This window comes from Aegilops tauschii, chromosome 5 (genome assembly GCF_002575655.3).
Source record: "Aegilops tauschii subsp. strangulata cultivar AL8/78 chromosome 5, Aet v6.0, whole genome shotgun sequence".
Classification (NCBI taxonomy): Eukaryota; Viridiplantae; Streptophyta; class Magnoliopsida; order Poales; family Poaceae; genus Aegilops; species Aegilops tauschii.
This window is the reverse complement of record NC_053039.3, coordinates 312,572,833-312,592,064: the sequence shown is the minus strand read 5'-3', so window position 1 is coordinate 312,592,064 and position 19,232 is coordinate 312,572,833. Positions and strand designations below refer to the sequence as shown.

Genomic DNA, 19,232 nt, shown 5'->3' with positions numbered 1-19,232 from the left:
CGAGTCAGCGAAAGCAACAATATCTGAGTACAGACATAAGTTAAACAAGTTTGCCTTAAGAAGGCTAGCACAAAAGTAGCAACGATCGAAGAGGCAAGGCCTCCTGCCTGGGACCTCCTAACTACTCCTGGTCGTCGTCAGCGGCCTGCACGTAGTAGTAGGCACCTCCAGTGCCGTGGGAGTCGTCGTCGACGGTGGCGTCTGGCTCCTGAACTCCAACATCTGATTGCGACAATCCGATATAGAAAGGGGAAAGAGGGAGAAAAGCAACCGTGAGTACTCATCCAAAGTACTCGCAAGCAAGGAGCTACACTACATATGCATGGGTATATGTGTAAAGAGGCATATCAGTGGACTGAACTGCAGAATGCCGGAATAAGAGGGGGATAGCTAGTCCTGTCGAAGACTACGCTTCTGGACATCTCCATCTTGCAGCATGTAGAAGAGAGTAGATTGAAGTCCTCCAAGTAGCATCGCATAGCATAATCCTACCCGGCAATCCCCTCCTCGTCGCCCTGTTAGAGAGGGATCACCGGGATGTATCTGGCACTTGGAAGGGTGTATTTTATTCAGTATCCAGTTCTAGTTGTCATAAGGTCAAGGTACAACTCCGGGTCGTCCTTTTACCGAGGGACACGGCTATTCGAATAGATAAACTTCCCTGCAGGGGTGCACCACATAACCCAACACGCTCGATCCCATTTGGCCGGACACACTTTCCTGGGTCATGCCCGGCCTTGTAAGATCAACGCGTCGCAGCCCCACCTAAGCACAACAGAGCGGTCAGCACGCCGGTCTAACCCTATGCGCGCAGGGGTCTGGGCCCATCGCCCTATGCACACCTGCACGTTGCGTACGCGGCCGGAAGCAGACCTAGCCTAGTGGCGTTCCAGTCCAATCCGGCGCGCGCCACTCAGTCGCTGACGTCAAGAAGGCTTCGGCTGATACCACGACGCCGGGATACCCATAACTACTCCCGCGTAGATGGTTAGTGCGTATAGACCAAATGGCCAGACTCAGATCAAATACCAAGATCTCGTTAAGCGTGTTAAGTATCCGCGAACGCCGACCAGGGCCAGGCCCACCTCTCACCTAGGCGGTCTCAACCTGCCCTGTCGCTCCGCCACAAAGATCCACTTGCGGGTACTCCTACGAGCCGACCCGACTTTAGCCATCACATGTGTCATGTATGTAGTATATAAGTATATACCCGTGATCACCGCCCAGGTGATCACGACCCGATAGTATAGCACAGCAGACGGACAAGAATGTAGGGCCACTGATGGAAATCTAGCATCCTATACTAAGCATGTAGGATTGCAGGTAAAGGTATCAACAGTAGTAGCAAGGATAGGCTATGCATCAGGATAGGATATCGAAAAGCAGTAACATGCTACACTACTCTAATGCAAGCAGTATAGAGAAGAATAGGCGATATCTGGTGATCAAGGGGGGGGGGCTTGCCTGGTTGCTCTGGCAAGTAGGAGGGGTCGTCGACTCCGTAGTCGAACTGGGCAGCAGCAGTGTCGGTCTCGTAGTCTACCGGAGAGAAGAGGGGGAGGAAATAGTAAATACAATGCAAACATAAGCATGACGATGCGTGACATGACAGTGAGCGGTGCTAGGGGTGTCCTAACGCGACAGTAGGTGGTACCGGTGAAGGGGGAGGACATCCGGGAGGTATTCCCGATGTTTCGCGTTTTCGGACAGACGGACCGGAGGGGGAAAGTTGCTAGATCGATAGGTTAGGGAGGTGTGGTGGACGAACGGACTGCGTATTCGGATTCGTCTCGTCGTTCTGAGCAACTTTCATATAGGAAACATTTTCATCCGAGTTACGGTTTAAAAGATATGAATTTTCAAAGTTTATTTGAATTTCTGGAATTACTTAATTTAACAGAAAAAGGGATATGACGTCAGCGTGACGTAGGAGTGACGTCAGCGGTCGACAGCCCGGGTTGACTGGTCAAACTGACAAGGGGGACCCACCTGTCATAGACAGTGGGTTAACAGAGGATTAAACTAATTAATCTTTAGTTAATTAGCTACTGGGCCCACCTGTCAGTGAGAGATTAATTAAACTAATTATTTTTATTTATAAAAACATTTTCTTTTCTTTCTTTTTTTTTAATTTTTGCGGCGGGGCCCGCATGTCAGTGACTGGGCCTGCCCAGTCAGCAGTTGACTGGGTCAACCCAGTCAACTGGGCCCGTGGGGGCCACTGGCAGTGACCCAGGGGTGGCCCCAGGTGTGCCACGTCGGCGGCCGGCGCCGGAGTATCGCCGGCGACCAAAACGCACGGCGGCGCGCGCGGGAGGGGCGCGGGTTTCACCCACAGTGGGTTTGCGGAGGCGGGGCTGGGCGCGTTCGACGCGGCTCGACGTCGCGCGTCCAACGGCGGTGGTCGGAGGGGCTGGGACGGCCGGGGGCGACCGCTACAAGCTCGCCGGCGGCGAGGTGCTACGGGTGCCCGACGGAAGCTACGCTAGAGCGCGCGAACGGCCGAACTAGCTAGCTAGGTGGGTGCGGCACGGTGCGGTCGGGCTAGCGGGCCAACGCCCGTGACCATTTGGTCACCGGAGACACGCCGGCGGCGAGCTCCGCGGCGTGGCGTTCGGGCACGCGCGGGGAAGCAGCTACGGAGCGCGAGCGAGCTAGCGGAGAGGGGGAGGAGGTAGAGGAGCTCACCGCGCGGCTGTAGGGAGTGGCAGTGAGCTCGGGGAGGGCGCGGGGCAGCCGGAATCGGCGACGAACGACGGCGGCCGTAGGTTGAAGACGAGCTCGGGGAGGCCGGTGCAGAGGCGCTCGGCTCGTTCCCGAGGGCGCAGTCGGCGTAGTCGACGGCGGGGAGTCGTTCGGGCACGTCGTCGAGGCGATCGGGGCAAGGTGACCGCGAGTTCGACGGTGAACGGCGGCGAGCACGCGCGGGCAGAGGGGAACGGAGGGGAGAGGGAGGGGGATCTGGCGGGGGAGAAGGCGCAGAGGCCGAGGGAGAGGGGGGCGAGTGGGAGAGAGGCCCGAGGAGGCGGGGGAGCTGGCGCCCTTATCCTCCCCGTCGCCGGCGAGGGGGTGCGGCGGCGACGCTCCCCTGTTCCGACCCGGTCGGGGGAACAGGAAGGGGACGCGGGGGGGGGGAGGTGGGCTGGGCCGGGGCGCGGGGCGCGGGTGGCAGCCCAGCTTGGGCCGGGGGGGTTTGGGCCGCGGGTCTAGTGGGGGGGGAAGCGGGCCCTTTCCCCCCCTGTTTTCTTTTTCTGTTTTGTTTTCTGTTTTCTGTTTTTGTTTATTTCCTTCTCTGTTTTATTTCATTTAAAAGTATTTAGACATTTTATAAAAATGTGTTTTCTCCACCATAATTACCAGTGTATTATTTAGAACCCACTGAACATTTCTGTTTGAATTTTTGAAAACTTTTATTTTCCACTTTAATTATATTTGAAGTTTGAACTAGGAGTCTGACAAGGGTGTGGTTCAAATGTGATCTAGCCCTGTTTAGCAATATGATTAGCTTAATCACAGGGGGTTACTGTAGCATGATTCTCAGGGTGTTACATAAGTTCATGATAAATTTAAGTTCAATTAATCATATTACTTAAGAACTCCCACTTAGATAGACATCCCTCTAATCATCTAAGTGATCACGTGATCCAAATCAACTAAACCATGTCCGATCATCACGTGAGATGGAGTAGTATTCAATGGTGAACATCACTATGTTGATCATATCTACTATATGATTCACGCTCGACCTTTCGATCTCAGTGTTCCGAGGCCATATCTGCACATGCTAGGCTCGTCAAGTTTAACCTGAGTATTCTACGTGTGCAAAACTGGCTTGCACCCGTTGTAGATGAACGTAGAGCTTATCACACCCGATCATCACGTGGTGTCTCGGCACGACAAACTTTGGCAACGGTGCATACTCAGGGAGAACACTTTTATCTTGAAATTTAGTGAGAGATCATATTATAATGCTACCATCAATCAAAGCAAAATAAGATGCATAAAAGATAAACATCACATGCAATCAATATAAGTGATATGATATGGCCATCATCATCTTGTGCTTGTGATCTCCATCTCCGAAGCACCATCATGATCACCATCGTCACCGGCGCGACACCTTGATCTCCATCGTAGCATCGTTGTCGTCTTGCCAACTATTGCTTCTACGACTATCGCTACCGCTTAGTGATAAAGTAAAGCAATTACAGGGCGATTGCATTGCATACAATAAAGCGACAACCATATGGCTCCTACCAGTTGCCGATAACTCGGTTACAAAACATGATCATCTCATACAATAAAATATAGCATCATGCTTTGACCATATCACATTAGAACATGCCTGCAAAAACAAGTTAGACATCCTCCACTTTGTTGTTGCAAGTTTTACGTGGCTGCTACGGGCTAAGCAAGAACCGTTCTTACCTACGCATCAAAACCACAACGATAGTTCGTCAAGTTAGTGCTGTTTTAACCTTCTCAAGGACCGGGCGTAGCCACACTCGGTTCAACTAAAGTTGGAGAAACTGACACCCGCCAGCCACATGTGTGCAAAGCATGTCGGTAGAACCAGTCTCGCGTAAGCGTACGCGTAATGTCGGTCCGGCCGCTTCATCCAACAATACCGCCGAACCAAAGTATGACATGCTGGTAAGCAGCATGACTTGTATCGCCCACAACTCACTTGTGTTCTACTCGTGCATATAACATCTACGCATAAACCTGGCTCTGATACCACAGTTGGGCAACGTAGTAATTTCAAAAAAATTCCTACGCACACGCAAGATCATGATGATGCATAGCAACGAGAGGGGAGAGTGTTGTCCACATACCCTCATAGACCGAAAGCGAAAGCGTTAGCACAACGCGGTTGATGTAGTCGTACGTCTTCACGATTCGACCAATCCAAGTACCGAACGTACGGCACCTCCGAGTTCAGCACATGTTCAGCTCGATGACGTCCCGCGAACTCCGATCCAGCAGAGCTTTACGGGAGAGTTCCATCAGCACGACGGCGTGATGACGGTGATGATGTTGCTACCGACGAAGGGCTTCGCCTAAGCACCACTACGATATGACCGAGGTGGATTATGGTGGAGGGGGGCACCGCACACGGCTGGGAGAGATCAACAGATCAACTTGTGTGTCTAGAGGTGCCCCCTGCCCCCGTATATAAAGGAGCAAGGGGGAGAGGCGGCCGGCCAAGGAGGGCGCGCCAAGGGGGGAGTCCTACTCCCACCGGGAGTAGGACTCCTCCTTTCCTTGTTGGAGTAGGAGAAGGGAAGGAAGGGAGAGGGGAGGAGAAGGAAAAAGGGGGGCGCCGCGCCCCTTCCTTGTCCAATTCGGACTAGAGGGGGAGGGGGGGCGCGGCTGCCCTGGCCACCCCTCCTCTTCTCCCACTAAGGCCCATTAGGCCCAATATACTCCCCGGGGGGTTCCGGTAACCCCTCGGTACTCCAGTAAATGTCCGAAACTTCCCGAAACACTTCCGGTGTCCGAACATAGTCATCCAATATATCGATCTTTACGTCTCGACCATTTCGAGACTCCTCGTCATGTTTGTGATCATATCCGGAACTCCGAACTACCTTCTGTACATCAAAACACAAAAACTCATAATATCGATCGTCACCAAACTTTTAGCGTGCGGACCCTACGGGTTCGGGAACTATGTAGACATGACCGAGACACGTCTCCGGTCAATAACCAATAGCGGAACCTGGATGCTCATATTGGCTCCCACATATTCTACGAAGATCTTTATCGGTCAAACCGCATAACAACATACGTTGTTCCCTTTGTCATCGGTATGTTACTTGCCCGAGATTCGATCGTCGGTATCTCAATACCTAGTTCAATCTCGTTACCGGCAAGTCTCTTTACTCGTTCCGTAATACATCATCCCGCAACTAACTCATTAGTTACAATGCTTACAAGGCTTATAGTGATGTGTATTACCGAGTGGGCCCAGAGATACCTCTCCGATAATCGGAGTGACAAATCCTAATCTCGATATACGCCAACTCAACAAGTACCTTCGGAAACACCTGTAAAGCACCTTTATAATCACCCACTTACATTGTGACGTTTGGTAGCACACAAAGTGTTCCTCCGGTAAACGGGAGTTGCATAATCTCATAGTCATAGGAACATGTATAAGTCATGAAGAAAGCAACAGCAACATACTAAACGATCAAGTGTTAAGCTAACGGAATGGGTCAAGTTAATCACATCATTCTCCTAATGATGTGATCCCGTTAATCAAATGACAACTCATGTCCATGGTTAGGAAACTCAACCATCTTCGATTAACGAGCTAGTCAAGTAGAGGCATACTAGCGACACTATGTTTGTCTATGTATTCACACATGTATTATGTTTCCGGTTAATACAATTCTAGCATGAATAATAAACATTTATCATGATATGAGTCAATCTAGATCGAGATTAGGATTTGTCACTCCGATTGTTGGAGAGGTATCTCTGGGCCCTCTCGGTAATACACATCACTATAAGCCTTGCAAGCAATGCAACTAATGAGTTAGTTGCGGGATGATGTATTACGGAACGAGTAAAGAGACTTGCCGGTAACGAGATTGAACTAGGTATTAAGATACCGACGATCGAATCTCGGGCAAGTAACATACCGATAACAAAGGGAACAACGTATGTTGTTATGCGGTTTGACCGATAAAGATCTTCGTAGAATATGTAGGAGCCAATATGAACATCAAGGTTCCGCTATTGGTTATTGACCGGAGACGTGTCTCGGTCATGTCTACATAGTTCTCGAACCCGTAGGGTCCGCACGCTTAACGTTCGGTGACGATCGGTATTATGAGTTTTTGTGTTTTGATGTACCAAAGGTGATTCGGAGTCCCGGATATGATCACGGACATGACGAGGAGTCTCGAAATGGTCGAGACGTAAAGATCGATATATTGGACGACTATGTTCGAACACCGGAAGTGTTTCGGGAGGTTTCAGACATATACCGGAGTACCGGGGGGTTACCGGAACCCCCCGGGGAGTATATTGGGCCTAATGGGCCTTGGTGGGAGAAGAGGAGGGGCGGCCAGGGCAGCCGCGCACCCCCTTCCCTGTAGTCCGAATTGGACAAGGAGGGGGCAGCGCCCCCCTTTCCTTCTCTCCCTTCCTTCCCCTCTCCTACTCCTACTTGGAAGGGGGGAGTCCTACTCCCGGTGGGAGTAGGAATCCTCATGGGGCGCGCCATAGGAGGCCGGCCCCCTCCCCCTCCTCTACTCCTTTATATACGGGGAGGGAGGACCCCTTGGATACACAAAAATTGATCATTGATCTTTTAGCCGTGTGCAGTGCCCCCCTCCACCATAATCCACCTCGGTCATATCGTAGCGGTGCTTAGGCGAAGCCCTGCGTCGGTAGCATCATCATCACCGTCATCACGCCGTCGTGCTGACGGAACTCTCCCTCGAAGCTCTGCTGGATCGGAGTTCGTGGGACGTCACCGAGCTAAACGTGTGCTGAACTCGGAGGTGCCGTGCGTTCGGTACTTGGATCAGTCGGATCGTGAAGACGTACGACTACATCAACCGCGTTCTGATAACGCTTCCGCTTACGGTCTATGAGGGCACGTGGAAGACACTCTCCCCTCTCGTTGCTATGCATCACCATGATCTTGCGTGTGCGTAGGGAAATTTTTTAAATTACTACGTTTCCCAACATTTTGACTCCAGGCTTTGTCAAGCTTGGCCCGACCCTAGCCCGGCCTAGAGGATGATTAGGTGGTGGTTAGAGTACTAGACTTATCATGTGTGCCTGTATTTTGCTAGCTCTTTTTTGTGGAAACGATCTGATCAAGGTTCCTAAATCACCGAATGACCACTACCGGCGCGAGAACAACCTGCCTCTGTGTCGTTGTCGTCACTTCCCTACCGGAGCCGGTTTGACCTTGTCAATGACAGACGAGAAGTCTTCGTGCATGCGTCACTAAGGACCAACGTCCTAGAGTCGCAGTCATCGTCGTTGTTGAACCCTTGAATAGATCTGAAGCACCTGACACCAAATCTCGTGATTGCGCACGCACGACGAGAAACCATAACCTTGTCTCCCCAAAGACTCGTTGGGGATCGGAGCTCGACAGACAATCTCAAAGAAGAAGCGCCGCCATCCATAGAGTCAAGGCTAAAAAACCCTAACCTAAACTACTACCCGGAGCGGAGGCACGAACATTCCCTCCCCGCCACTGGCCATCGAAGTGATAGGCAGAGGGGAGGTAAATCCACAAACTTGTCGACGAAGCTTGGAGATGAGAGTTTGCCCTAGCTGTTGAGGCGGATAGAAGGAAAACTTCTTCAAATTTGAGTTAAGGGTTAAGGGTTTAGGGTTTAGGAAGAATATGAGGTGCTACATGACATCTTTCACCTTCAATCATGGCAATTTACTAAAGTTGCTATGGCAACTTTAGTTGGTATGGCATGGCAAGTTTGAAGCGTTTGCTGGAAAAACGCTCCCAGAGAACATTCACCAGATAATGTTTCCCTTATTTATTAACTTGTAATAATGCCTACATCCTTAAGCAAAAGAGGAAGTAGCTCACTAGGAGTCCCTCACTCCTAAACAAGTGAAAATTATATTCCGTTTATTGCTCAAGCGCCTAAACAAGCGCCCAACGTCGAAGATGACCTTGGTATGTTCCAAGAGCACCCGAAATGCAGCGAAACGAGACATCCGTTGTATCGATAGTACTCTTTTTTGACGTGGTTGTATCCATAGTATTAGTACAGTACTCCCTTATATTATGGGAGGGTATTCTCTTATATTGTGGGACGGAGGAAGTAGCTTTTTAAGAGCACGAGCACCAGTTGTGCGTCTCATCGAGAGAAAAGAACGGGGGAGGTGTGGTGTCGTGGAGGAAAGGAGACCGTTTATCATCTAGTTGACGGCTCAAGGTCGCACAAATCAGGACACCGTTTCTCGCTCCTAGGCCAACAGCAGTAGAGCCGCCGTGGAAGCAAGCTGCAAAGCACAGCATTCCGTTGGTGCCATTCTTTTCACCCCATTTCGAGCTTCTTGTTTTGGAGCCAAAAGGAATTTCACGAAAATCAGTTCGTTTTCCACGGCAACATGCAAAGGTTCATGCGTTGCAGACGCTGCCTATCTCAATCTAACCCCCGTTTCAGAACGTAAGGTGGTTCATGGGAGAAGGGCGATCTTCACATCACAACTCACACGGCACAGCTGTGAGTGAATCTTGCAGTTTTTCTGCCCGGCATCAACTTAAAATCGGCCTACATTTTTTCGCACAAGATCCGGGCACGATCGATCAGCAATCTCAGATCCATCCCGGCACAGAGCAACGAACACAATTCGATTTACAGGATCAACTAGATATATACTACCATAGACCACATCATACACACGCATATATCGCTAGGAACAGAGACGACACCTGAAAAATGTGCAGAAGCCTGCTGCCTCTCAGTAGCCCTTCCCACGGGGATGCTTGCCCCTGTTACCAGCCACCGACGGGCCGGAGAGCACCGGCAGCCCCCACTGCGACAAGAAGACGATGCTCGGGCAGGCATCCTCGGCGTGCGCCACGCTTGCATGGCGGATCTTGGAGGAGGAGGAGGAGGGGTCGGAGACCTTCCTTGGCAGGAGGACCGAACTGATCCTGCTCCACCTGAGCTTCTTGAGATGGAAGAAACAGGAGCACGCCGCCTTACCGTTCAGAGAGGGCAGCCACCGCCGCTGCCTGGGCCGCGGGGTGGCCCCGTCGTCCCGGCATTCCAGCCTCTGGTACTGGAAGAAGCTGCCCCTCCGGCTGCTGCCCGTGTCCTGCAGCCCCATCATTGCAGCTCAAGGGGAAAGGCTGCAACCTGCAAGGCCAAGATATAGTAGACTCTACAAGGAAGGAAGATGCAGATCATCTTGACGACGGACAACACAGCAGTAGCTTGCACATGGAGTGACCCCGACCAAAGTGGTACGGCGCCGATAATTAGAAACATTGACACATGAACAAGAGGACAAAGGTCGCCCTAATGTTTGATTCCTTGTGCCACATGGGCCTAGCCACCCTCTCACATCCATGTCCCTTCCTCACTCGCACCTCTCCCAAAATTATCTTGTGGGGGTACGTTGGAGAGTTTCCTGGTTGCCAGGAAAGCATGGAGTGTATCATGGCATCTGGACAAAGGAGGTAAAGTATGGGGGCACAAATTTTGTTTCTTGTTACTCTTTTTGATGACTTGTCAGTTGCTATCGCTACTCAATCAGTTCTGTCTGCCACTGGAATTCCCAAGAATCTTTGCTACCATGGGCAATAGAAAGTGCTGCTTTTGTCAAAGTTGTGAGATGGTACAAGCGGGCATCATGGAGAATTCACATCTCAGAGGAAAGGGTACACCGGTTTTAAGAGTCGTAATTCAGAGATAGGACTCAAGTACTTGTATGACTTCTCAAGAGCTCATGGACAATCAACTTGAAACTAACAGTGCATTAAAACACCATGATACCGCTAAACCAAGGCTCACACTCTACCACTATGGAGCCCAGTACACGCTTGTATCTGATACAACAACCACAGAGGCCATGCTAGTCTACTTGAATGAGAATTTCCAAACCTCCCTAACATTGGATGATCCGTCAGTAACTTCAGCAAGCAGGTCCGACTGCATCGCACCTAAAGGACAAGAAAAGAACCAGTAAAGCCAATGCATGGACACCACAACACATGCAACTCTTAACACCAAATTCACATCATGAATCCAAAGTCGTGCATCTGAGTGTTAAACAGCTGGCCTATGGTTTTGTCATGTGATGCATTTAACGAAGGATAGTTTAATCCTCTCCTCCACATGCAGGATGCAGGTTCCTTTCCTATCTTATAAAACACATGTGCTTGAGACTCAGCTTCAAAGCAATAATGCACAGATCTTGACATGCAAATTCATTATAAACAACATGTAGTTTGATAGAGGAAAAACAAGAAAAAATCTGTGACCACTACTGTACAAAAGTATTGACGTTTTTCTCCAACCATTCATCATATCAAAGTGCAAAATATGCATGCCACTACAGAGAAAAATATGGGTACATGAATAAATATCAGATGGCTAATAAATTCTTACCATCTTCTCTAACCAAGCGTAGAAATTGCCTTGTGCCGCCACCTACACCAAAGTAATGCTTTTTCCCTGCCATATAAACTACACCACTAGGGTAGTGTAAGCACTGCAAAAGGTTTTAGAGATGTGAGCAACAATTAATATTTAGCAAACTAGAGTAATGGAAGAAAGAATAGTAAAGGAAGATCTCGGATGTTGACCTTCTTGACGAGCCTGTAGAGACTAGGAAGTGAATCCAATGCATAAACAGTCTCAGCCATCAGGATGATATCATAGCCTCTATACCCTTCATTTTCTGTGCGAAGATTGGTTATTTTATCCTGGACAGCATCTCCGCAAAGAAGTAACTTGTCGATTTCACTCCAATCACCAGCATAAAAACCAATACTCCTAGATGTGGATGTTCCTTGAGATGATTTCTTCAACAGATTAGCTTTTACATTTGGGATGGTAAGGCACCTAAGGACCTCAGCATTGAAATCTTGGAAGTGAACTAGACCAGCACCCTGAAAGTTTGAAGTTTTAAGAAATTTATATAGTTGAGGAATAATTTCAAAATGACAAAGGGGGAAACAGATTAATATACCTTCAGACCTGCATAGATGCCAGGGAGGCCATGTCCACATCCTAACTGAAGAATCAGAGAGATAGATGATGTAAGCAACTATCTGAATGTACCATTTTCTCAGCTTATAATTATCTATATCAACAATTCGTGGAAGACTTTAAGTAGTACAGTACTTTGTAAGCTAGATATCCTAGTAGAGTACATGATTAGCTGGAGAGAGAAGAGAGAAACTGCACCAAGAAAATATAGGCCAAATACATTCGGAAGAAACAAGATCTAATAAATATTTAATAGAACTTCCAAGTGTACACAAAATGTTGACAATACATATAATCTTAGAGAAAGTATCCCACCTCTAGTACGTGTTTGCCTTCCATAAGCAATCGATCATCTTTGATGTCTGAATTTAGGGTTTTCACCAAGTCCAATGATCCTTCCCACAGCTTCAACCCACCTAGGACCCATGGAAATTGTTAGGTTCACAAATACGACAAAACATGCTGCAAATAACAATATGCATTCAGTCTTCACCTTCATATTTTCCTGGAACCAAATCAGAGTTTTTTACCCCGAAAACATCAGAGGTGTTAACTCTCCCCTGATAAATAGGTTGAAGGAGGAGAATAGGTTAGTTTACGCCAGCATAAGGATCTAACAACTACGTGTGGAATATGGTGAAAGAACAGGAAAAGCTTTTATATAAAACTACTCCATATAAGTTTGGAATAGCGGTAGTTGACCTGGTGACATATTTGCTCCAAATGTGGATGGGTGCAATGTCATTTTGGCCCAAATTTCACAAGAAGAGAGTCAATGCGTGGCCTAGAAAACTATTTCATGGCTAAAGAAGCAATATGTTTTCCTTTTCTTTATTTGGGGTCGGGGGAGAGAAAAGGTGGGAAGATTAGCGTATTCAAGATTCTGCAATGTTTCATGAAGTCTCCTAGGTTCTTGCTTCCCTTGGTAAAGCATCAAGCATGTGGTGAGCATGAACAAACAGACTCACAATATTCATAAGTTCATCGTTTCTTGATCAATCATAACCCTTATCCTTAAAACATAGAAACACCAAATAGTATAAAAGTGTCTCGCTTTTTCTCCATACTTACAGATCTATGCCCAACAAAGATCATGATGAGTGAAGAATAAAATAAGGCTATTCAACGTGAATTCAATCTGTAGCAGCAGCCTAATCATACAAAGAAAACTTCCGTTGGGAAAAGGTACAGCTCCGAGGGGCGACATGGGGTGCCCGCCCTTGAACAGTCAGCCACACAGCACAGCGAGGTTGTGAGGCCCTACTGAGAAACAAGGTGGAATAAGAATTTTGCTTATTTCTTGATTAATAATGCTAAACTATGTCTCCTTTTAGTCCTTATATAGCCGATATGATCTGACTGAAAAAGACTACTTCCATCTATGATTGCTCGGATTCTAATTAAATCATTACTTCCTGTCGTTGAGGTATTGCCATCTTATTCCACCTCTAACATCATGACAAACACTATTCCTACCTCTTTATTCTGTTGGCTGAGATTAGGGCTACCTGGCATGCGTGAACAGTGTGCAGTGTACGCCACTGTTATGGGATGAGGTATATGTATGCAGTATACGCAGGATAGCTGACCCTAATCTTAGCGAAAGAAATCCTGGTAACTCAACTAAGGCTAATCTAAAACAACGGTGACTAACAAACACAGCTTACCAAAATAGAACATATATATATATATATATAGGGAAAATCCATCCTACCATCCGGTGGTAGTTACCCCACATATCTCATATACTACCATGTGGTACTATATATACTATTTTATTATTTTAAATATGTTCATATACTATATCTAAGATATTTCAAAGCAAGTTCATGAAAAAATTGCATATGAGTCCATAATTTTTGTTATATTTGTGAAATACGTACATATTTGTACGTAAAAAAGAGCATACTCAAAACATGGTACATACTACCTAAAAATTAGTATATATACTACCTAATCATTGTTATATACTACATACTACACGTACATACTCTTGGTTTCGACAGATACTACATACAACATACAAAACGCAAGTGGTGGTAACTACCACTGCTTGTAGGAAACATTTGTCCTGAGGGCTCATATGATTAGGTAGTATATATACTACTTTTTGGGTAGTATGTACCATGTTTTGAGTATGCTCTTTTTTACATACAAATATGTACGTATTTCACAAATATAACAAAAACTATGGGCTCATATGCAATTTTTTCATGTAACTTGCTTTGAAATATCTTAGATATAGTATATGAACACATTTAAAATAATAAAATAGTACATATAGTACCACATGGTAGTATATGAGATATGTGGGGTAACTACCACCGGGTGGTAGGATGGATTTTCCCTATATATATATATATATATATATATATATATATATATATATATATATATATATATATATATATATATATATTCCAATTTCAAGTCACACAAAATGTTGTTGCAAGCTTCCTCATTCCCTGAACTCTGGGAAGATATTTGCATAACCAATAAAACAGGGGGAAAAGGGTAAAATTTACCAACAATAATGTAATAGAAGTCCAGAACAAAAATACAAATGATTATTCTATACAATTCGTTCATAGTCACAGAACCAACTAACTGGAAAAGACTACAAACTATACAAATTAAACAGGACTAGAGAATACATCCGTAACCACTATACAAATTTATAATCAGGTGTTTTCAAGTATTGATCTGTATTTATCAGTGTAATTCACCTACAATTTCAATGGGGATAATCAAACCATTACATCAAAAGGCATATATGATAGCTAAGAAACAAATGTACCTGACAATTTAAGAACCAATAGTCTCAAAATACTATGCTGTTTTTTTATCAAATGTTGTTGACTGTTGTTTACTAGCAGAATTTCAGTCCTAATTTTAAATACAATCGAACATCGCATAACAGCAGGCTGTTTTTATTAGCAGTAGCACAAGTGGTAACTACTGCAAGCTCCCCTAACAGTTCTGCAACAGCCAAAGAAACTCATTTGGTATGCTCAATCTTGATCCAACCATCCTCACTTCAGTTCGCACTTGTAATAGCTCTACGCTTTCAATGTAGCATAAAGCACGTATGCCACAATGGATGCAGTGGTATTTAAGCATTTCTCAAGTGTTTGCAGTTCAACTGGCATGCAAATGAGAACTAGTGCAGAAGTAAAATAAGCACCGAGGCTGCCAAAACATAAAGCCGCCCTAATGCTTGCATTGCATGCTCAATGATCAACTGATCATCGTGGCATTCGTCATACGCGGGTTGCAGAGTGATCAAGTAATTGCATACATTATGACCCGTCTTTCTCTTGCACACCGGAATTGTAGCATACTCTACAGCTTTTGCTGGACTACAGAGCGACAGAGGCATTTCCGCAAACACAGGGTAGGCATTTCTAAATCGCACCTTGTAAATCGATAGGGAGTCGTCAACCACCACAGGCTCCAAGTTGCCGGCCGCGACGGGTGATTCCTGCAAGGAAAACAAAGGAGAGATCAAACCTAGCGCCAAGAAGAGCACGCAGAAGAGCAAGAAGGGATAAAGCGGAGGGGAAATACCTCGGAGAGGAGGACCTCGACAGCTGGCGGCAGAGGCGGAGGGGGAGGGCCGGGCGCGGCGCCGAACCCGAAGCCGAAGGAGGCGCTGGGGTTGGAGAAGGAGAAGAGGGGGGATGCGGGCGTGGGTTTCTTAGCCTCGGTCTTCTCCATGGCGTGTGGCAGCTCTGCGTATGTCGCCGAAAGATACGCCTCGCGACGGCGGGAAGGGCGTGGCGGCGGAATAGGCGAGGGGGGTGGACGGGTGGGGATGGTTTGGAACTTTGGATGGATGGTTGGTCAAATTTCTTGCAAAATTTAACACAATTTTGGCTTTACCAACCAGCCAAGGATTTTTTATCTTGTTTTGCCAAGGTGGCAACGAGTCGATTTGAACTTTATCCTTAATTCTGGTAGGATGAAACTCTAACGTCCTCTTTGTTTCGGATTCTGAGACCAGATTCAGTTTTGCCAGTGAAGCCGAATCTAGAATCCGAAACAAACAGCTATTTGGAATCAGCTTTACCAATGAAGCTGAATCTGTTTTTGGGCCATTTTTAGTGCAATTTTCTGAAGCACCTCAAAGTGTACTTTAGTGGCGAAGCTGATTCATGATACGTCCATTTTGCATCATGTTTTCTTACTGTTATTTGTAATGCTTTTATCCATAATAATGTTTTTTGGAGTAATTCTAATATCTTTTCTCACATAATTTGCAAGGTACACACCAAGAGGGAGAATTCCGGCAGCTGGAAATCTGGACCTGAAAAAGCTACGTCAGGCCACCTATTCTGCACAACTCCAAACAAGCTGAAACTTCACGGAGAATTTTTATGAATATTTAAGAAATATTGGAGCCAATAACTACCAGAGATGGGCCACCAGGTGGGCACAACCCACCTGGGCGCGCCAGGCCCCCCGGCGCCCTGGTGGGTTGTGGCCTCCTCGGCCCACCTCCGGTGCCCATCTTCTGGTATGTAAGTCATTTTGACCTATAAAAAATAAAGGGAAGACTTTCGGGACGGAGCGCGCCGTCTCGAGGCGGAACTTGGGCAGGAGCACTTTTGCCCTCCGGCGGAGCGATTCTGCCGGGGGAACTTCCCTCCCGGAGGGGGAAATCATCGTCATCATCATCACCAACAACTCTCCCATCTTGGGGAGGGCAATCTCCATCAACATCTTCACCAGCACCATCTCATCTCAAACCCTAGTTTATCTCTTGTATTCAATCTTGTTACCGGAACTATAGATTGTTGCTAGGGGGTGACTAGTAGTGTTGATTACATCTTGTAGTTGATTACTATATGGTTTATTTGGTGGAAGATTATATGTTCAGATTCATTATGCATATTAATACCCCTCTGATCATGAGCATGTTGATTATTTGTGAGTAGTTACTTTTGTTCTTGAGGTCACGGGAGAAACCATGTTGCAAGTAAACATGTGAACTTGATATGTGTTCGATATTTTGATAGTATGTATGTTGTGACTCTCTTAGTGGTGTCATGTGAACGTCGACTACGTGACACTTCACCATATTTGGGCCTAAGGGAATGCATTGTGGAGTAGTAAATAGATGGTGGGTTGCGAGAGTGACAGAAACTTAAGCCCCAGTTTATGCACTATTCCGTAAGGGACCGATTGGATCCTAGAGTTTAATGCTATGGTTAGAATTTATTCTTAATACTTTTCTCGTAGTTGCGGTTGCTTGTGAGAGGGTTAATCATAAGTAGGAGGTTTGTTCAAGTAAGAACATCACCTAAGCACCGGTCCACCCACATATCAAATTATCAAAGTAGCGAACACAAATAAAACCAACATGATGAAAGTGACTAGATGAAATTCCCGTGTACCCTCAAGAACGCTTTGCTTATTATAAGAGACCGTTTTGGCCTATCCTTTGCCTCAAAAGGATTGGGCTACCTTGCTTCATACTTGTTACAATTATCGTTACTTGCTCGTTACAAATTATCTTGCTATCAAACTACTCGTTACTTACAGTTTCAGCACTTGCAGACATTACCTTACTGAAAACTACTTGCCATTTCCTTCTGCTCCTCGTTGGGTTTGACACTCTTACTTATCGAAAAGAGCTAGAATTGATCCCTTATACTTGTGGGTCATCAAGGCTATTTTCTGGCGCCGTTGCCGGGGAGTGAAGCGCCTTTGGTAAGTAGAATTCGGTAAGGAAACATTTATATAGTGTGCTGAAATTTATTGTCACTTGCTACTATGGAAAACAATCCTTTGAGGGATTTGTTCGGGGTATCTTCACCTCGTCCGGAACCATAATTAATTGCCCCTCAACCTACTGCACCTACTGAAAATATTGAATATGAAATTACTTCAGGTATGATAGAACAACTGCTAGCTAATCCTTATGCAGGAGATGTAACCGAACATCCTGATATGCACTTGATATATGTAGAACAAATTTGTGGATTGTTCAAGCTTGCAGGTTTACCTGGACATGAGGTGATGAAAAAGGTTTTCCCTTTATCTTTGAAGGGAAAAGCATTGGCATGGTATAGCTATGCGATGATATTGGACCATGGAATTGGAATCGTTTAAAATTGGAGTTCCACCAAAAAAATTATCCTATGCATCTAGTTCATCGTGATCGGAATTATATAATTTTTGGCCTCGTGAAGGAGAAAGTATCGCTCTAGCTTGGGGGAGGCTTAAGTCAATGTTATATTCATGCCCCAATCATGAGCTCTCAAGAAAAATTATTATTCAGAACTTTTATGCTCGGTTTTCTCGTAATAGTCAAACCATGCTGGATACTTCTTGTGCTGGTTCTTTTATGAAGAAAACTATTGAATTCCGGTGGGATCTTTTGGAAAGAATTAAATGCAACTCTGAAGATTGGGAACTCGACGAAGGTAAAGAGTCAGGTATAAAACTTAAATATGATTGTGTTAAATCTTTTATGGATACAGATGTTTTTCAAAAGTTTAGCACTAAATATGGACTTGGCTCTGAGATAGTAGCCTCTTTTTGTGAATCATTTGCTACTCATGTTGAACTTCCTAAAGATAAATGGTTTAAATATCACCCACCTATTAAAGAAGAATTAAAGAACCAGTACCAGTTAAAGAAGAAACTATAGTCTATAATGTTGATCCAGTTGTTCCTACTGCTTATATTGAGAAACCCCCTTTTCCTGTTAGGATAAAGGAACATGCTAAAGTTTCAACTGTGGTTAACAAAAGTTATGTTAGAACACCTAAACCAGATGAACAAATTAGACTTGAACCTAATGTTGATATGGTTAAAGATCTCTTAGAAGAAGATATAGATGGGCATGTTATTTACTTCTGTGCAGAAGCTGCTAGAATTGCTAAACCCGATAAAAGGGATAAACATAGACCAGTTGTTGGCATGCCTGTCATTTCAGTTAAAATAGGAGATCACTGTTATCATGGTTTATGTGACATGGGTGCTAATGTGAGTGCTATTACTTACACTTTATATCAAGAAGTTAAGAAAGACATAGCACCTGCAGAGATAGAAGACATAGATGTTACTATTAAACTTGCTAATAGAGACACCATATCACCTTGTGGGATTATTAGAGATGTTGAAGTCTTGTGTGGGAAAATAAAATATCCTATTGATTTTCTTGTTCTTGGTTCCCCACAAGATGACTTCTGTCCCATTATCTTTGATAGACCTTTCTTGAACACAGCTAATGCTAACATAGATTGTAAGAAACAAACTGTGGGTGTTAGCTTTGGTGATGAGTCTCATGAATTTAATTTTTCTAAGTTTAGTAGAAATCATCATGAAAAGGAATTGCCTAGTAAGGATGAATTAATTGGTCTTGCTTCTATTGTTGTGCCACCTACTGATCCTTTAGAACAATACTTGCTAGACCATGAAAATGATTCTCATATGCATGAAAGAAATGAAATAGATAAGATTTTCTTTGAACAACGTCCTCTGCTTAAACACAATTTGCCTATT

At 45.6% G+C, this 19,232-nt stretch overlaps 2 protein-coding genes across 2 annotated transcripts; both read right to left on the bottom strand.

The window, feature by feature from the left end:
• Window positions 1-9,256: 9,256 nt before the first annotated feature.
• Window positions 9,257-10,047, bottom strand: LOC109741272 (uncharacterized). Its single transcript, XM_020300348.4, has one exon. It carries the CDS (start codon window positions 9,835-9,837, stop codon window positions 9,463-9,465), a length of 375 nt encoding a protein of 124 aa, XP_020155937.1. The 5' UTR covers window positions 9,838-10,047; the 3' UTR covers window positions 9,257-9,462.
• Window positions 10,048-10,342: 295 nt separating this feature from the next.
• Window positions 10,343-15,553, bottom strand: LOC109741271 (uncharacterized). Its single transcript, XM_020300347.4, has 8 exons — window positions 15,288-15,553; window positions 15,136-15,201; window positions 12,214-12,280; window positions 12,036-12,136; window positions 11,701-11,745; window positions 11,315-11,620; window positions 11,118-11,220; window positions 10,343-10,669 (listed from the first exon to the last, which is right to left on the bottom strand). The coding sequence occupies exons 1-8, from the start codon at window positions 15,435-15,437 to the stop codon at window positions 10,587-10,589; spliced, it is 921 nt and encodes a 306-aa protein (XP_020155936.1). The 5' UTR covers window positions 15,438-15,553; the 3' UTR covers window positions 10,343-10,586.
• Window positions 15,554-19,232: the final 3,679 nt, after the last annotated feature.

Excerpts from the sequence above, each read along its gene's own strand:
- LOC109741272 (XM_020300348.4), bottom strand. The coding sequence starts at position 9,837 with ATGATGGGGCTGCAGGACACGGGCAGCAGCCGGAGGGGCAGCTTCTTC.
- LOC109741271 (XM_020300347.4), bottom strand. The coding sequence starts at position 15,437 with ATGGAGAAGACCGAGGCTAAGAAACCCACGCCCGCATCCCCCCTCTTC. Across the intron at positions 12,137-12,213 it reads GGTTCCAGGAAAATATGAAG|GTGGGTTGAAGCTGTGGGAA; the intron begins GTGAAGACTGAA and ends CATGGGTCCTAG. Across the intron at positions 11,621-11,700 it reads GCATCTATGCAGGTCTGAAG|GGTGCTGGTCTAGTTCACTT; the intron begins GTATATTAATCT and ends TCAAACTTTCAG.